The sequence below is a fragment of the Centruroides vittatus genome, unplaced genomic scaffold, assembly GCF_030686945.1.
Source record: "Centruroides vittatus isolate TY-2023 unplaced genomic scaffold, ASM3068694v2 contig_459, whole genome shotgun sequence".
NCBI classification, from domain to species: domain Eukaryota; kingdom Metazoa; phylum Arthropoda; class Arachnida; order Scorpiones; family Buthidae; genus Centruroides; species Centruroides vittatus.
In genome coordinates this window covers 2,835,430-2,855,292 of record NW_027122255.1, presented here as the reverse complement: position 1 = coordinate 2,855,292, position 19,863 = coordinate 2,835,430, and the positions used below count along the sequence as shown (strand labels likewise).

Sequence of the window (19,863 nt, the reverse complement as noted above, 5' to 3'; positions counted from 1 at the left end):
ATATTCGGCCGAATTAATTGGTTTATGATAAGGATGGGCTCTGCTTGGTCCATCCCAAAGACATCCTGAACCGGGCCGCCATCTTTGAGCTCTTGTTCGAACGACTTTCCCGGCAATCGAACAGGAGGTTAAGGGGATCATAAAGTCCGATAATTTTCAATTATACCGTACTAACAAAATAGCAGCTTATAAGGCTTAAAATGTGTGAAATGAGGGTAGCAGTGAGTTTTTAAAATATTGTAAATTCCAATAAGTAAAATTTTCATTAAGTCTGACCCCACTTGAGATATGACATACGACTCCCTCTGTTTCCTCATCCCATTGGATTCCTTACTCTAAAATTTAATAGCATCAATCTCTTTTATACACAAGTTACCATGCCAAATTTCATGTGTAAATCATGTATTATTTAATATTTAGAAAACTGCCAGATATTGAAATATAAGACCCCAAGCAAACAAAACTTGCAATGCAGAATGTGTGTCCAGTAAACCCTGGTCCTGTCAATCTCTCAAACATTTGTATAAAACAAATCTCTTCATTACTGGTGATGGCAAAATAACATCAAAAATAACCATCATAAAAATAAAATTAAAATATTTAGTTATTTTTATTTATATACAGTTTTAATTCTGATTTTATATTACAGAATTTAACTATATGTAGTTGTTAAATAATTTTTTCATACAAAATGATCATTTTTATGTACTTTTATCAAAATAACAATTATATATATGAAACATATATAATATAAACAGTATTATACACATTATTTTGAACTTAATAAATACATTTGTACATAATGCAAAACATGAAACATCTTGAGATATTTTTGTGCTATACATAAGCTGTAATAAGGCTATCTTCAGCAATATGTGTAATAAACCTACAAACGTAGTATGAAAAAATTAATAATGTTAAAAAAATAAAAATACATCTTAATACTTTTAACAACAGCTTATTTTCACAGATTAATCATAAATATTATTTTCAAATTTAACAAAATCTTAAAACAATGAACAACAATTAATGTTTATTCTATTGGTATTTCTACAGAAATAAACTAATGTTATCATATATAATATAACAAAAAACAAATAAGTAGAACCAAATATACAGTATTTCCTAAATAATCATTATTGTTAAATTGAATACATATAAATAGACACATCACAAAAAGTTCTGCACCACAGTAATTTTGAAAAACAATAAAATATCATCATATTTTGAAATAAGCATCTTATGTAGTGACAATTAGCAGACTTTACTGCCACAAAAACAAAAGACTATCTCAAAATGGGGCAGTAAGACCAATGATGACAGTGTTTACAATTATTGGCGAAACAATGGTTTCAATATTCTGTTACGCCACCCCGTGTTTCTCAATGATTTAATTCTTCATTGCATGCTGTCAGTTTATCTAAGTAGTGTTGGTCCAGCCTCTCCCATTTGGTAATGGCAACTTTGAAAATGAAATATAGAATGCTGTTTCCAACAATAATCTGGAGTACAACCTCCTGACAGGACAATACCACTAATGTTAACAAATTTTCACACAACCAACTTGTAATCACTTCTGTTTTGCATATTGTCTTCTTAATAGCAGATATTAATGACAATCTTCCTTCATAATATGTTTTATGCTCAGTTGTTCATTGAAAACAAGCTCATAGGTGTTGCAAAACTTTTTGTGTTGTGTGTACATTGTAAAAATACAACTATTAAAAGTTCAATTTTTATTCTCTACAATGCTTTTAAAGCCACTATACTTCACTTTCAAATGCTATAGGAATTAATTTCTTTTTTGGCTTGAGTTTTATAAGTTTATTATATTTATTAACACTTTTAAGTTTTTAATAATCAATATTAAATCATATGCCTCTGTGTCCTTATCATATAGTTTAGTATTTGAGATGTCTACTTGGACTTTTTTGACGTATTTAAAAATAAAAAAACTAAGTTATTCAATGTAATTTGGTATTATCGGCTTTTATTGCCAGAATTTTATAAATTTGTAGTGATTTTTAATGATTTGTTTTAGAACATGTTGGCTGTAAACCTGCTGATGAGGGACAAACTAGTCCGAAACAATAATATCATGTAGAATGTGTACAGGTGAAAAATAAAGACTTGTTTTCTTAAATTTGCTGAACCAAGTTGTCAATATAATAAGTCCTTTTAATAAAATAAGTCCAAGCAGCCATCTTAAATACTAAATTTTAATAATCAAGTTTAAAAATGTTTGTCAAATAATAGTGTGAGGTTATCAATCTTTCACAGATTTAGCTACAAAGAATGGTTAACACGTTGACAGCCATCTATGAGATGACTCGTAGTTACCGTTTCTGCCTAGGACGCCACCTACGAGTTATATCGTAGTTTGTTTCCTTGCCATATTTGTGCAGCTATGATGTAATTCGTAGTATATCAGTGTAAATATGAATAGATAGCTTCAGGGGCAAGAACAAAAAATCAAGTTTGGCTTATATGAACAGAACATTTATTAATAAATGAACAGAAAATATAATCATAAAAAGTTTATTTAAAATCGAAAGCAAAACAATATTTTTATTGTTTGTGATAATTTATAAAACAGAAACATAAATTTAAATGAACAGAAAATATCATAAAAAGTTTATTCAAAATCAAAAGCAAAACGATATTTTTATTGTTTGTGATAATTTTTAAAACAATCTTCTACGCAAAGGGCTGGCTTCTCTGGACAGATTGGACAGAAATAACGCGTTTCTCGGCGTTTCTTAGCTTTGGTACAAATTCGACATGGCTTTGTCGGATGTTGTTTTTTCTGAGTAGGTGGGATACTCTGTAAATAGTGAAGCTCTTGCAATTTAATTTTTTTTGAAACTGGTTGAATCTCTTCTCCAATCAACGCTTTGACGAATGCTTCTCTAAACTTTATAAGTTTTATTTTAGAAGAAGTTGCTTTTTGAAAGAGTTTGTGCACATTATGTATATATATCTCTATAATATGTAATGCAACCTTTTTGGGCCATCTAATAGTCTTTCTTAGAGCTGTGTAGTACGATAGCATTTGATCTGATCGGTCAATGCCAGACATTCCATGATTATAATCTCGAATTATATTCGGTTTCATCGAACATTTTCCATTGCGATTGAACACCTCTACCATTTCAACAACGTGCATGTTTGAAATGGTAAGGACTTCTCGTTTGTCTTTCCATTTACATACAGTAACAGGACCATTTCGCTGCCAAATAAACTCCCCCTTTTTCAGTTTTCGATTTATTACATCTCTGGGATTCCCCTTTCTGTTATTTCGCAGAGTTCCACACACATAAGTTTTTCGTGTAGTCAGTAATTTCGTAAGAGCAACAGAATTATAAAAATTATCCATGTATACGGTATATCCCTTATCAAGATAGTCTTCAAGTAAGTGTAAGACAACATCAGTAGTGTGGCCTAAATTACTGTCAATTCCTTCAGATTTTCCGCTGTAAATTGATATTTTCATAACAATACCATCGGATTCACATAGTTCATACAGTTTGACACCGTATTTGTGTTTTTTATTTTTTATGTACTGGCGAAAATGCAATCTTCCACGCCACAACATCATTGATTCATCGATACACATATTTTTATCAGGCACATAGTTTTGGTGCATAATATTATTGAAATGGTTTAGTATAGGTCTTACCTTATATAATCTGTCAGAAGATGGTATTGAGCTATCAACTAAATGAAAATAACGCAGTAACAATTGGAATTTATTTCGACTCATATGTGATCGCCAAAACATTATATTATACAATTCGTTTGTGCTCCAGTAATGTTCTATTGAAGGAAAAGAACAAGGACCCATTTGTAATACAAGTCCAATAAAAACTTTCATTTCTGCAGTGCTGACGTCTTTCCACTGTGATACCCTTTTAGATTTTTTTATTTCTTTATGTTTTGCAATTTCTTGTGCAGCATACAAATTCGTTTGTTCGACCAGTAATGCAAGAAATTCTTCCGAAAAAAATAGGTCTACCAGCATTTGCACTGTAAGGTTTGTCGTATCCAATTTCAAACCAACATTTTCTTGGAAAATAAATAGTTCAGGATTTTGTTGAGTTTCTGTCCACAAATTATCGTTTGGATTTGATGTGGTTGCTTGAGACGCATCGTCATTGCCTTCAGGTTCGAGAATAGTCTCATCTTCAGGTTCGGAGACGACGTCATAATCACTGTCCTCACTTGAATCCTCAGATGGTACATAATCGCTACTGTCGTTACCATCCTCACCAAAAATTTTGTCAGATTCTGAATCACTTAGATTAGTGTAGTAATCAAGTTGTTTTTTAGTCAGTGGTCTTTTCTTATCCATATTGGGATATTTATAATTTGATTATAAAAATAAATAAAAAATAACACTCTCAAAAAAGACGTAAATGTGATGTGCTCGCCTCTATATCCGATTTATTACTAATGAATTTAGACGCACATCTCTGATTGGCTGTAGCGAAGTGACAGGACGAATCGTGTCTGTGCACGAATTAACTCGTAGTTTGGCTTTAGCGAAGAGCTTTCTGTTACATAAGCCAACTACGAGATAATTCGTAATACCTTTATTTTAAGAAAAACACATTCTATATGCTTTTTGATTATTTCTATGTACTCTGATTAGAGTTTTTAATAATATAATATAATTAAATTAAGTTGGCGTTTTACAACAGAATCCTGAAAAGTCACGTGGCAGTCAACGTGTTAAGTAAAGCATTTGTTATAATTTACTATGTCATGTGGAATTAAAATACTAAATTTTCTCATGATACAATTCTGTGATTTCCTGTAAAATCAACTTTCACTTCAACCTTAGCTCATCTCATCAAAATATTTCATCTTATTTTATTTTAAATATAAACTTTTTAAAATTGAGCTCTATAAATCACTAGTATTTGAAGATAAATATTTCCAAATTCATTATCTTTTAAGAATAAAAACTGAACTTTTCATATTGGTGGTTTTATTAATAATTAGACATTAAACTTTAAGTTTTACACACAAAATCTGCTTTACTGGAGTTAAAAACCAAATAAACATTATTTTCTAAGTGTTCCAGTCCATTATCAGGGAATAAGTTCACAAAACAAATAAAAATTTTATATAACTTCAAAATAATTGAATTAAAAATGATGGAGCACTTCAAACTTCAAAACACATTATACTTTCCATTTCTACCAGAGTATCAAAATATTTTTGCAAATTTGAAGTTATGAAATATTATAAAATATTATGAAATATAAAATATTATAAAAACCCTTATAAAATTGAGCGTCATTCTACATGCATGAGAACAATGCATTGTGCGGTATTTAAAAGGATCCATGTTGTCAGTCATGGACAATTTCAACTGGATTTTCTGCTTTGATACTGCAAGTTGTGCACAAATATGGCTTTGAAACATATGTGACAGCACTACGAACAATTGTGATTGGGCTGCAATTTGAAAAAATCATAGACCTATAAATTTCCACCGTCGTCTGTCTGTCCATTATTCCTTAATCTCAAGAACAGAGTTAGATAGATGAAAGCCAAGACCAGATATGGAAACCTTAGGGGCAAGAGACCTGATTAATTATATACGAACTTCTGATGCAAACTGGAAGTCATGTTATTTCAATTCAAAACTTTCCCTGAAAGCAGTTAATAGATGATTGGCACAACTCCACTGCTAACAGAAAAGTATGATGTACAGGGGCAAGACATTACAGTACTAATATGAAGTAGAGAGCCTACATTTTAAATGAAAAATAAAAAAATATGATTAAAAATTGCAGTCCAGTATTATGATGATGCTTTAGAGACAGGTTGCATCTTAGACCTAAGAGAAGATAGTTTAGTCCAACAGGCATATCAACTTCATCTTGATCAAGTGATATGGTAGTTGATTAATGTTGCCAACAGTAGATCAGAGAAGTACACATAAAACCATTACAGAGGTTCAGGATGCTCCGGACAAAACTGCTCAAGAGGTTCATGCAATCAGGAGAGGAACCACGTCCTCATCAATAGTGTTGCTATCACACATTTGCCCTCCTGCATGCATCTTCTTTCAAGAGATACCATTTAGAGACAACTGGCAGAAACTGAGATTAGGTTCAATGTCCATTAAGGTAGACACTTTAATGGACATTGACACCTAATTACTGACCTCTCAACATAGGCAGAGCTGTCTGCATTGGTGCCAAGCTTGGTCATCATGGACAGTGTCAAATTGGAGGCCTGTCCTCTTTAGCAATGAATCCCACTTCTCTTTCAGTGCTGAAAACTGCCACATAAGAACAAATGTAGGATCTGAATGTTTGCCATGTGGCAAACATTCAGATCCTACATTTGTTGTAGAGTTTGTTGTTGCATATGGCCATTGCACATAGTGTACAGTGCCATCTCTTAAGACAGGTGATCTTCTCTAATTGTGCTGGAAGGCAATTTGGCAGCTGATGAATGTATGTATGTATGTATGTATACATTTTGAATGTATGCCAATGACATTTTGCAGCTGATTGTTCTGCTTATCTGAACAAGTGCAGACTTAAGAACATATCTGAGACATGCTGGGATGGCAAGTGCAGACTTCCCAGAATACCACAAACGGACATGAGCAACTTAACTGACTATGCTGCATTGAATATTGGTTTGTATAGCTGCCATGGGAAAATTTTACATCTTACTAAAATGCCATCATCTTGTTGCCACTATTTTTAATAAAATGTTTTTTTTTGCTCCCAAATTTGTTAGCCATTTTTCAAGTTTGTTGTTATGAGTGCTAATTTGTAAAGTTCAAAATTAATAATGTTATACAATTAATTAAAAGCTATGGTATTTCTTTAATTGGCTCTTCTTTCCAACAGCTACTTCAAATGCTATTGGAAATTTCCTGAATTTTTACTGTTAACAACTTCTTCACCAAGCTTTTTTTTTTATAAATTCAAGACTTTTATGCACGTCTTAGAAAAAATAAGGAAAAGAAAAAATTTAAGATATAGGAAGATCTTTGAAAAAAACTTGATGGAAAACTATTAGTCTAATAAACAAAACGTGACACTATATTTAAATAAATAAAACTCAAACTGCTTGTTAAGGAAGCCAAAATGCAATACCTAATAAATTCTGATTTTTGACTTCATTAAAAACAGCTTGGGCTTTATTTTTATTTGAGGAAGTTATTAACCTATTGAATGTTGAATATTTTCTCTGTCGCGTGTCACTAATTTTGGAATTCCATACAAGTAGCAACATCTAATGTTGAAAAAGTTCCTAAGCAGAAATGAGATATCTCGGATCCCCAGTCAAGTCATAATGTTACGTACCAAGATATTTCAGGAATAACACAGGACAGGTATGCAAGGTTCAAATTTTTAAAAAATTTTTTATATTGTAATAGATGTAGAGGACATTTTGTTAGAAATAGAATGTATCTATTTTGAAATTTAAAAATTTTCAAAATATTTAATTTGGTTGTTTTTCCAAATTGTTATGTAAACGTTTCATTTATTTTCTTTTTAATTCCAATAAAGCAGATTTTACATTATTTGAAATTTGGAGTGTTAAGGAATATTATATTTATTTTTCATTATATGTAACAATGCTTATAAGATGTAGTTTCATTTATTTCTTTTGAAGAATTTTAAAATTAAAAACAAAAACTTTAATTGTAAATGACTTTTGAATATTAACCTTGTGCTCAAAAATGGATGTATCATAGTACCAAAACAAAATTAAATTAAGCAGTAGGATTCTCTTAACGCGTTCAGCCCTTAGCCCGAGATATCTCGGGCAAGTTGTATAGCGTTACAAAAAATGGGGTCCTTTAGGACCCCTAAAAAATTTTTTTTTTTTTTTTGATTTTTCGGATGTTTTCTAAGTCTCCAAATTTTTTGAAAAATTTTTACCCGCGCGAAAAAATTTTATTGCGAGTTTAATTAACCTTTAATGACACGCAATTAACGCTTAATGGTTTTTTTATGGGATTTTTTTATAAAACTTTATTCATCTTTCTAAAGTTCTAGTGCGTCGATTTTACTTCGGTAAAGTTATTTAAAGCTATTTTCTGATGTCAAAAACAGCATCCAATAGTTTTTTAATTTTTTTAATTAATAGATTTTATTATATATACGTTTAATTAAGTCGGGGGGGTCGGAAATTTCAATTAAAATCGTAATTTTAAAAAAATATTTAGAAATATACCGCCATCTAGTATTCACCCTACTTTTTACCCTTCTCCTCCCGAGAGTTTCATGAGAATGTCCCGCGAAAGACGACACCAGCTGTTCTCAAGGTCATCCAGCTGTGTAAACAATGACACATCGGTGTCAAGTTTCGCGCTAAGGCGAGACAAAGGAAATTATACTTTGAAGCTTTTTCTTCAAAATTAACACATTTCTATAATTTTTTTTTCGTTTTTATGTTTAACTACATTAAAATTAAAAAGTATTTAATTCGCCGGAGTCCCAAGGAGTTATAATATTTGAGAACTTTGGTTCTCTCATTTATCGTTTATTTATTATTGATAAAAATATCATTTCAAAGAAAGTTTTGAAAAAGCATTTGATAAATAAATACATACTTTTAATTTTCTTTGTTAATTTGAATATTTATACTAAAGTTGCTTTTTTAACATTCTCTTGATCTGAATACCAAGAGATCATTTCGTCACGAAAAGCATCTGCAACTGATGAATTCTGCTGAAGATGACTACTGTCCCTTAAAAACAAAGAAATAAATATTTTAAAATTATGATATAATGATCATTAAGAATAATATTGGAAGGCATGAGAAAAATCTTTAATTGCTACATAAAAGAGTTGGATGTAATAAGATACTTTTATGATATGAGTATGGTAATTTGTGTGTTTAAAGTAAAAGAAAAAAAAAAAAAAAATCATTACTTTGAAACTGGTATGGTTCAACCCAAATGGTCAAGAACAAGTATACAAAATGTGCTTAACCACAATAATAATACCATATTTTCATTAATAAATGGACTGAGCTAAGACTGGCAATAAATTGTGAAAGAAAAGGAAAATTTTAGTAAATATTAAGATCAGAACTTAATCAGCATTGAAAAATAAAATGCTTCTATGATATACTTAGTGTTTAAAATAGGAACATTTCACTTTCCTTTCTTGAACTTTAAAATGTTACTTACCCACTTTTAGTTCCCTGAGACTGTATATTTCTGAATTGGCAGAAATTTGGAGACCAATTTGTGGGTTCTTGAAAGACTTCTTTATTTGTTGTTGGAATATTTATTAATTCAGGTGATTGGGGTGAGTGAATATTATCATCCCAATTTTGTAGCTTGAATTGTAATTCATCTTGTTCTTGAATATTTTGTGCATTAATATCCAATTGTTTTTTTCTGTGTTTTGTACTATATTTATAAAAATCTGCCATTTCATATGGCTTTGTTTCTTCCCAATAAGGCTGAAAATGTCCAACACTCACTATATTCACTTCAACTCCGGATTGAAATGAATGTGAGGCAACACTTGGAGATAAAGGCACATTTATTTCTTCTGAAGTTGTCTGCATAACTGGACCAGGATCTAATATCTCATGTGCTGTATTTGGAGAAGATATAGATACTTGTTCAGAACTTTTTTGAGATAAACTGACATCAGAGTCAATAGTGAAACTGATATTTGATAATATGCTATGATGTTCTTTTGAAGTGTCTTTTAGTTTGTTTGGAGAAAGTGGAAGTGGACTATCTAAATTAGTTTCAGTCCATTCTTTTATTTTTGTTTTAGACACTGGATTTTGTATAAGTGCACTTGAAGAGTAGATATCACATTGAGAGCTAAAGTGTTTCATTGAAGGCATTTTATCTGTATCTCTGATATTACAATATTGTAATCCTAAATTGCTACTAAAAAATGCGGGTCCATTTTTATTTTTTCTATCCTTTAAACTAAGAGGCAACTCATTCTCTGTTCTACTTTCCTGCCAGTTCATTAAACAATTTAATTCAGGTTCACTAATATGAGATTGTATGGCCTGTACATATTGAATTTCACTATGAATTGGAACTGAACCAACTTTCACATTTTCCCTAAAATTATTAACTAAAAGATTCTGTGAAGAATGACAGTTCTTAAGCAAAGTATGATTTCTCTCTGCATTGTCTAAATTTTCGAGACTCCTTGAATCTATATGTCCAGAAAGATACTGACTCAAACAAAATGGTGGTTTAGGACTAGAAAGTGGTTTCTCATTATCTTTATGCAATGGAGCACTATACTGATTCTGATAAAATACAGATTCCTTGCTTGAATATTGATCCGGAAAATATGTTTGTTTCCTCATTAAATTATTGTTATGTAAAACTGCTTGATTTTCAATTCTTTCTGCCAGTGGTCCTAACAAATCATCTTGACTTTCAAATACTTGACTTGTTCTCCTATTAGGCACATTGTATGTATTTGAGCCTTCAATATTTACAGATGCTTCAAATCTAAAAAATAAAAATAAAGAAAGTAAAATATATAAGTTAATTATTATATTCTGATTACAAAAATTCACATTTTATTATTATTATTATTATTATTATTTTATTTTATTATTCTGTACAGAATTATCTGAAAATAATTGTTAATTGTTTAGATAGCATTAAATTAATTTGTCTTATTAACAAGAATACTAAAAACTCTACATTTATGAAAATAATCTTTAAAAAAATGCTTTATTTAGTATAAAATATACAAAGAAAACAAAAAACTTTAAATTGTTTTTAATTGACATTCATTCTCAGGAATAAAATTAAAGAAATTGTTACTTTAGAAACATGCCAAATAACAAAATCAACTCAAACATATAAATAATAATAATATAGTAACTGAAATTTGAAATAAATATTAAAAAATAGTAGAACAAGAAGATAAATACGAATGTAGATCCTCTTAAAATAAGTTCAAAACATATTTATTTTTTTTTGTTTGAATAAATTTCTCTTTTAAATATGTTGCTAATCAAATACAAGTTTCAAAATGATGATTCAATTTCCTTATGAGATTTTTCATTATTATTTAAAACAAAAAGATAAATATATACGCATTTTCAAATCTCATTTCAGTATTTCAGTTTTGTCTCAAACAATATTTCAGGTTCACTTATTCAGTAATATTATAAATAAATATAATGCCAATCAAAAAAAGATTGAAGTTATATGGTAAACAAGTTATCAAGATTATAAGAATTTAATAGTATAAAAATGTATGAAAACCACATCAATGCTGTAGTATACAACAGATTCCACTTATTATAATCATTCTGAGACTTGTCTTTACTGATGATGATGACTTAATGATAACATAAGCAGAATAAGTAAATAAGATTAAAATAATGGAAATTTTATTGATTCTGATATTAAACACGCATGTTAGAACAATTATAAATGTATAATTTAATAATTATTATAATACAAGAACTAATAAATCTTCATTATTTATTAACATGTTTTGGAACATGCTGATTCTCATACCACTAAACAACTGATAATAACTGATTACAATAAGCAAATTCCAGGTGTTTTATAATTTGTCCATTATATGCTAAATTTTATTAATATGTGAATTTTCAAAATTTCACTGTTTTGTTTTCCAAAAGATTCAAAAAGTAAAAACATAACAATAAGTAGTCAACATAGACTTATTGTAAAGTTTCAAATTAATTACACTCAAATATTTGTTTTTAAATAAGAACAGATTCAAAGTACTCTAAATGAGAACACAGTCAACTCATGTTAATATGAATCATTAAGGAAACAGTAGTTAACTTTATCGAATTCACTTAAGGGAATGTGTATTGATGATTTTCAGTCAGGTCAAGGTTGTATAATTTAGGCAATTTCAGCTTAATAGGCAATCAAAATCCCTAAATTATAATATTTTAAATTAATTTACTAAATAAAGTGAAATTAAATTTATTTACACAAACAAATTAATGTTCTAAATGATTTTCAAATCAAACAAAATGAGGAGGAGATGGCATTTACCATTTAAGTGCAGAGCAGTACATCAAAGTGGTAAACAAAACAAAGCTAAAAGAAATGTGATTTTTTTCCATCTAAGATTGTCATGAAAATTAATGTTGTGACAATGGCATTTTACCAGGGCAACAGCAAAATTTTGATAAAGTAAAATGAACATTGATAAAGTAAATTCTCACATTTAATGTGAGAATTTACTTTAATGTTCATTTTAAGGAAAGTTGATTGAATTTAAATTTCCATAATGATTAAACATAATAATTATTAAATAATATAGTAGACACTATGCATGTTATATATATATATTGATTTGAATAATTAAGAGGAGTTTTAAATAAATGTGAATGTTCTTTCTGGCTTTCTTTTATTAAACAAAATGATTTAAAACTGATATGAAAGTAACAATTTCTGTAATAATTTTACAAATAAAACTATATATATATATATGTGTGAGCAATGAGTTACTCACGCAGTTAATAAAGGGCAACACTGAAGTGTGTTTATTGAACTCATAAGCAGGCAATGCTTCTATTAGAAATATTCCATGATTCATACATTGAAATTTCATTGAAATATGAAAAAGTGCTGTTCAATATAAAGACAGTGTAAGAAATTAATCATCTTTCAACATTTTGATTGTAAAAGTGTCTCAAACATATCTCAGAGACATTATCTTCACTATCACTATGATGGAGAACAAATAAACTAAATGCAAACCAAATGTTAGAGGAGGCATTCAGGAATCATTAATATCTTCTACTGACCATTTCCATATTATGAAGATCTTTGTTCACGTAAAAATGAGCTCGATAAACTTGCTATCACCACTCAATGATTAAATACCAACAAATAATCATTGAGATCCTAACTACTAAACAACATAAAGAGATGTCATGCTTAAAAACATTGTTTGCATCTTTTTTTTTTAAATTTTTATAGGATATATTATTTCAAGATCAACAGTAGTTAAAGAATTTCATTAATAGAATCTGCTATATGCATGATACCATGGCTTTCTCTTATAGAATAACTTGTTTAAACTTAAACTGACAGCACTGATATGGAACCTTTCATCATCATGCAAAAACTTTTTCTTGACATAGGTAGATTAAGCTTCAGAATGATTCTTGAAGTAGTTTGATACAAAAAGAATCCAGATACTGATATTGTTTATCTATCATGAGAAAGAGCTAGATGGTAGTTTAATAATTAAGAGAGATAATAATTTATGATACACTAATCTTACAACAGATCTCTCACTGTTCAATAAATACATTCAAGAAATAGTGAAAAACCTACATACAATTCAATTTGTTTAGGGATTTAATTTTTATAAATGAATAAAGCACAAGCACAACATAAAGTGTATGTGATGAAATATGTTGAAAGTGAAAATATTCAATAAATAAAATGACCAGCAAATTCTTCTGATCTAAATACAACAATATGTTTGTGATTTGTTCTAAGAAGTCATATAACATTCTACATAACTGCATTCAATCTGTAAGAACTATTAGTAAGTACTGCCAACAACTATATCAATCAACAAAATTATTCTTAATATCAATCTGGCAATCAATTTGGCTTATACATATATATATTCTTCAGCAACAAACACATTTCTGATCATAGTACTTAAATGGAAATGCTATTTAAGTTTCACAATAATCATTTAAATATTTTATTTATTTGTGCATCTTTTATTATGTCATATTATAAGATGATAATCCTATAAAATTTCATCTAATTCATTTAAATATTTCAAAATTTACATTTTTTTTCTAAGTATATAAGTGTGTTTATTTTTAGCCAAATCTTATTAAAAATATACACAGTATGTATAGTATTATAGTTTAATAAATTTAATTTTATAAACTTTTTCCATATGCAATTTTTAAGAATTAATAAATAATAAAAGTATGAGAATTTTCTGCATATTCTGCTATATAACAATTATATTTATTTTAAAATAAATCTCTTTCTTTTTTGTGTTTTGGAAAGTAAGCAAAGGATTTTATTTTTTAATTTATTTTTTGTAATTTAAATAGTTACTGGCTCATAACAATAATAGAAAAAATATACAATGCATACAGACTCAAAGTTTAATCAATTTCAACTAACCTGTTTTGATATGGCATTCGAAGGGAGAGCATGCTGCCACTACTACAACTGACATTATCATATTCAGAGCTTGTAGAATAAACAGAATGTGTACGAGTCATAACTGAAGCTTCTCTAATATCACTATTTAAGCATACACCTCTGGATAGATTCTTTCTTGGCCTCAAAGTTGCTGAATGTGAAATAGTATTATATGGATTTGATTCCTGTAAAAAATTATGACGATGTTTTGTTGGACTAGGAGGTGCAGAAGATGAATTTTGTTGAAGAAGATGGAGAGAGGATGATGATGAACTTGTGAATGCTGGTGATGGTGACTTAGAATTCTAGAAAAAAAATTAATCACTACATTAAAATTCACAAACTTTTCACACTTTTTGCTAATAAGAATTTCATAATATAAACCAGGGGTGGGCAAGCAACAGTTCCGTGGGAGCCGAAATGTAGGTTTTGCAAAATGCATGGGAGCCGCAGTTCTGTACTGTCATGGTGGAAGTATGGTAAGGCGCGCGATTTTATTATATAATATAAATATAATATAAAACAAATATTGAATTTTTTTAATAAACATATTTTCACAAAATTATAAAAATAATAATAAAAACAGAAATTAACACTTTCAGGAAGAGCCGCATTTGCCCATGCCTCAATGCTCTTACATAATGCTGGGTAGCCACATGAGTGGTTTCACACTTTAAATGAGCTTGTACATTTAATAAAAGAATTTTTTAATGAACTTTTTACAAAAATTTGAATGAACATAAACATTTGAAATGTGGAGCATTCTATACGTTGATGATGTTAAATAAATTAAAATTTAAAAAATGTTTAAAACATATTTCAAAAATTAAAAACTGAAAAATAAGAAATATTCCAAAATTACAGATTACAGCTTGTTTATGGGATAAACATAAAATTCAATCCATGACAAGCATATAAATTCTTTGTATTGTTTTTGGCTCTCCCCCCTGAGGGACAGCCTGGTCTCACTTGAAAATTGGACCAATGAAGTTGAATACTTCCCTTTTTGGATGTCATATGCATGTTCTTTAATTTTGGTAGTTAAACAATCTACCTGTAAAACCTATAAAAGCTAAGCAAGTGTTAAATCATTTGCCCACTAATGGTTTCACTGTGCGAAGCAAATGTGTAATCTTATAACTTCTGTGCAAATCACACTACTGATATTTACTGTTTCATTTGCATATTATCTGGTGGAAAAGAAAAAGAGTAAATCAAAGCTGGATGACACAACCATATTTGTTACATTCTTATTCTTTGTAGACAGAAGAAAATAAACTGAAAGAACATTTTTTGAACTTTCACTTTCCATTCCTTTTATAACAAATTTCAGGAAAATAGCAAACTTCTATTAATTTTTCAGTTATTGCATTCATCCACTAAGCAATTTTGTAGAAAATAATGTCAAACCACCTGATGATGTTTAGTCATTGCTGATTGGCTGTATCTGATTCATGAAATGCAAAAGTACATTCAACTTAATCTAATTTGTGTCTAACAATGCAATTTAGATGCTCATTTTGAGTCATGAGTCATAGATGTGAACTGCCAAATGCATTTGAATCACATTCTAAAATTGCTCATATGGATACCCAGCTTAAAACTATTTTAAATACAAATTTCCAATATTGTTCACTTTAATTTTATTTATAAAATAAAGATTCTTATAAGAAATGGTTTTCAAAGGTTATATTACATAATGTATGTTGTTATTCCATTTCAACATTTTATTCATAGCCTAATATTGAAATATGTGATTTATATTTTTTGAATGTTGTGTTTTTATTGGCACAATAAAATGTGCCAATAATAATAATAAATTTTTGCTTTTACTAATTCAATTGAATATATGTTTTAATAAATAAACTTTTATAAAAGACTAAATAATTAAACATTTTTATGTAGTTAGTAATAGTATAGAGATCAGGTGTTCTCCAATCTTTTTCATTCAAGACTCCCCTGGTTTATATGGAAATTTGAAATAATTTCAATTTTTATATCTAATTCTAATAATATATTTATAAATATTCAATATATGCTAATTTTTATAAATTATGTTTCACAATTTTCTCATTGAAAAATAAGAAGTCTGCAGAGTATATTACATTATTTTTATAAAAACTGAATTAGATTTATTCTAGGTTAAGATAAAGTATTTAAAATATCATTAATTTTGTGGAATTTTTATATATTTTATCAGATTTATTCATATATTTTATTTGATACTTAAATTTTATTTTATAAGAATCTTTATGCATATCTAAAAAAACATTTAATTAACAAAAAACACTGAATTCATTATAAGGAACCCTGTAAAATAAAAAAAAATAAACAGTTCTTACTAATAACAGCTGATTAATGTGATTATTTGCTTCTTCCAATTTTGTTGAATGTTTTGAAAAAACTTTGGTAGAGCTATCCAAATTTGTAGTTGGACATTTGAATAAATTATCTGAAAATATTTTAAAATTAGTTTAAGCAATGATAATGTAACTGTAAACTATTATTATTATATTTATTTACAAGATTCAACTTAATACACACCACATTCATCTGTGGAATGACTGATATTTTCTCCACAATCATCTGAAATTTAATGTTTTACAAAATTAAAAATATAATTTATATATACAATATAAACAGTCAGAAAGTATTACAAAAAAAAAATTACCTTCATCAGAAGGCAAATTAGGACATTTTCTTAAAAGCTCTTTTTGCTTTTTGGCAATTATTAATTTCTGTTCAATATCTTTTAACTGAAAAAAACTCTTATTAGAAATATATCGAACCATTTTGATTTATACAGTTTAGTACTAAGACATCACATAACTTTGTCACATTGCAATAGAATTGAGGTGGAGCCAAAAAAAATAAGTTACCTCTGCACCTGTTAAGCATAGAAGAGGTGATCCTTGTACCTAATAGATGCAGACAGGTAAACTTTGCACTTTCTGCCACAAAAAGAGGCTATCCTTGTACCCGTCAGCCTTGGAAAAGACAATCCTTTCAGTTGCCAACATGGAAATGTGATCCATTTGTTCTTGTGTTTTGTTCATTTTTCATGCCTATTTTCCATTAGGTGCACACAATGCTAATTTTATTTTTGGCCCCTAGGCCTGAATTCTGTTAGAAGCACTCAGTCACATCAGCGAGCATGGCATTGTCACTTTAATCTCTTTGTATATCAAAAACTTAGTCATGGACCCCTATTTTTTTACTAAGATGATCCAGAAAGTAAGTACCATTTGTGCATATATCTCCCATACATCTGACAGCACGAAGGTCACGTATGCGTAGTTACGTCCTTCAACTCCAGAATGAATTATCGTAGCCATTTTGTTTTAATTATGTTAATGTTTGAAGTCATTGTTTGTTGGTAATCATGTTTAAAACAATCAATCAGCCTGTCAGTTGTGAAATAAGAGCCGTTGTCAAGTTTTTGAATGTGAGCAATGTTCAACTCTCATTGCATTCTCTCTGTAAGTTTCACTTATCTGATGATAAGTGAAACTTACAGAGAGAATGCAATGAGTGAAGATATGGCGCAAAAGTGGGTTAGGATGTTTAACAAAGGAAGGGAAAATGTCCACGCTGAGGAGTGCAATGGACGCCCGTCGTTGATCACCGAAGAATTGATGCCAACGAACAACTTCGTTCCAATATTTGATTCAGGATTTCTGATTTGTCAAAGCTTTTTCAAAACATCTCACAATCTTTATTACATGAAATTGTGACAACATTTGCACTACAAAAAATTGTGTGCACAATGGGTACCAAAAACACTAACAGACATTCAAAAACAGAAATGCATGGGAGTAGCCTTGGAATTATTGCAGTGTTATGCAACAGAAGGAAATGATTTTTTGAAAAGGATTGTTACAGGCGATTTGTTACGAAACACCTGAAACAAAATGACAGTCACTGGAATGGCGGCATACTGGTTCCCAAAATCCAAGAAAGCAAAGCTACCACTTTCCTCAAGAAAAATCATGTGCACAGTGTTTTGGAACGAGGCACAACAATCAATGCTATAGCTTACTGTGAAACATTGAAGAAGTTATGGTGTGTGATACAGAACAAAAGGTGTGGACTATTGACTTCTGGCATTGTGTTCGTGCATTACAACGCACAACCGCATACTGCACACATAATGACGACGCTGCTTGATTCATTTTGCTGGGAACAATTCTGTCACTCTCCTTATAGTCCGGACCTAGCTCCATCCGACTTCCATTTGTTTTCTCATCTCAAGAAATTTCTTGCTGGCCACCACTTTGCAAGTGATGATAAAATCAAGGTAAACATCCAGAACTGGTTCAAGTCACAGGCAGCTGAATTCTATGAAGCGGGTATGTTGCAATTAGTGCCAAGATAAGACACATGCCTTAATTTGCATAGTGAACATGTCAAAAAGTAGTTTAAGGTATGTAGATTTTTCTGTAATAAAATACAAATGAAAACAAATTGCAGATCTTTTTAAATACCCAAACAGTACTTACTTTCTGATGAGCTTAGTACATTTCAAAGGAACCTTCATTACATTTTTGGATTCCTTGTCTCAATTAATGGAAAATGGCAAAGTTTTATCAAAATCAGCCCATTAAATTTTGAGAATGAACTTGATTTATAAGCCTATAGAAGATGTGCTAGCAACTGTGAAACTGCCTGACAAAGTCATGTGATATTGCTTTGTCATACATATTCGTGAAACAACCTTATAGCTTGAAAATGAAGTCATAAACCCCCATTTTTTTTACATTTTTAAATTCCTCATCGTAATTAATGAAAAATGACAAAGTTCAATCAAAACTGATAGAACAGATTTTGAGAACAAATACAGTTCTGCAAGTCACATAGAAGAGGCTTTACTAATGTTCTGCCTCAATAAATAGAATATAAAGATAATCACACCTCTTGAAGTTATAAAAAAATATACTTTGTACTCACTGATTTCTAGATTCTTTATATCTTTGTTCAATTGTATATCTTTTACATAATCAAAAGTAAACTATGCCCAAAGTGATATTCAAGACTGCATAAAATTTGATATGAAATGTTTTGATTGCTTTATTTAATATATATAAATATATTTTAAATACAGAAATTTTAATTCTTTAAAACAATGTTTCTCAGCTGGTGCTCCATGAAGCCATGGCCAATATACTCTGCACATATGCTCAATAAAAATTATCCTAAAATTTGTTTCCTGATATACCACTTGAAACTGTTTGTTCCATCCAATTCTACTAATATTTTGTACACCATGATTCTTTAATCTTCCTTTAGAACAGTTTTTTCATTTCTTACAAAATCACACACCTTGACTAACAATTTTAACCACGTTCTCTTTTATAATATATGGCCACAACAATCTAGTAGCATCCATTCTTGTTACTTTAATGAATTTTGCATCCTATCTAGTAAATTCTTTATTAAGGTCTGTATTATTTTGTAATTAATGTCATACTTTTTGTCAGATTTTGGACCAGTTTGGTTGGACAACCAAAAGGTAGAAGCAGTCTCATAGTTATGTTCAAATGGTCACTGTTGTTCTTAAGGACTGATTTGATGTTATATTGTAAATCATCTTCAAAAACATTTTAACAAATAATAAATTTTGACACTGAGCATTATTAGCCATATATAATTAATGAAATAGTAAAAAAAGCAGTTTTTGGTATTATAAACATTTAAATTAAAAAAGA

The 19,863-nt window shown here is 29.3% G+C and overlaps 1 protein-coding gene across 2 annotated transcripts in view; it reads right to left on the bottom strand.

Moving 5' to 3' along the window:
* Positions 1 to 644: 644 nt before the first annotated feature.
* Positions 645 to 19,863, bottom strand: part of LOC136977465 (FERM domain-containing protein 4A-like) — a 146,034-nt gene continuing 126,815 nt past the window's right edge. For both annotated transcript variants that reach the window (XM_067272959.1, XM_067272958.1), the window contains exons 18-24: positions 16,830 to 16,914; positions 16,703 to 16,744; positions 16,501 to 16,610; positions 14,138 to 14,463; positions 9,176 to 10,483; positions 8,594 to 8,730; positions 645 to 886 (exon numbers count right to left, since the gene is read on the bottom strand). In XM_067272959.1, the coding sequence (XP_067129060.1) occupies positions 8,622 to 8,730; positions 9,176 to 10,483; positions 14,138 to 14,463; positions 16,501 to 16,610; positions 16,703 to 16,744; positions 16,830 to 16,914 (1,980 nt within the window). In that variant the 3' untranslated portion in view covers positions 645 to 886; positions 8,594 to 8,621. The remainder of the gene's footprint in view (positions 887 to 8,593; positions 8,731 to 9,175; positions 10,484 to 14,137; positions 14,464 to 16,500; positions 16,611 to 16,702; positions 16,745 to 16,829; positions 16,915 to 19,863) is intronic.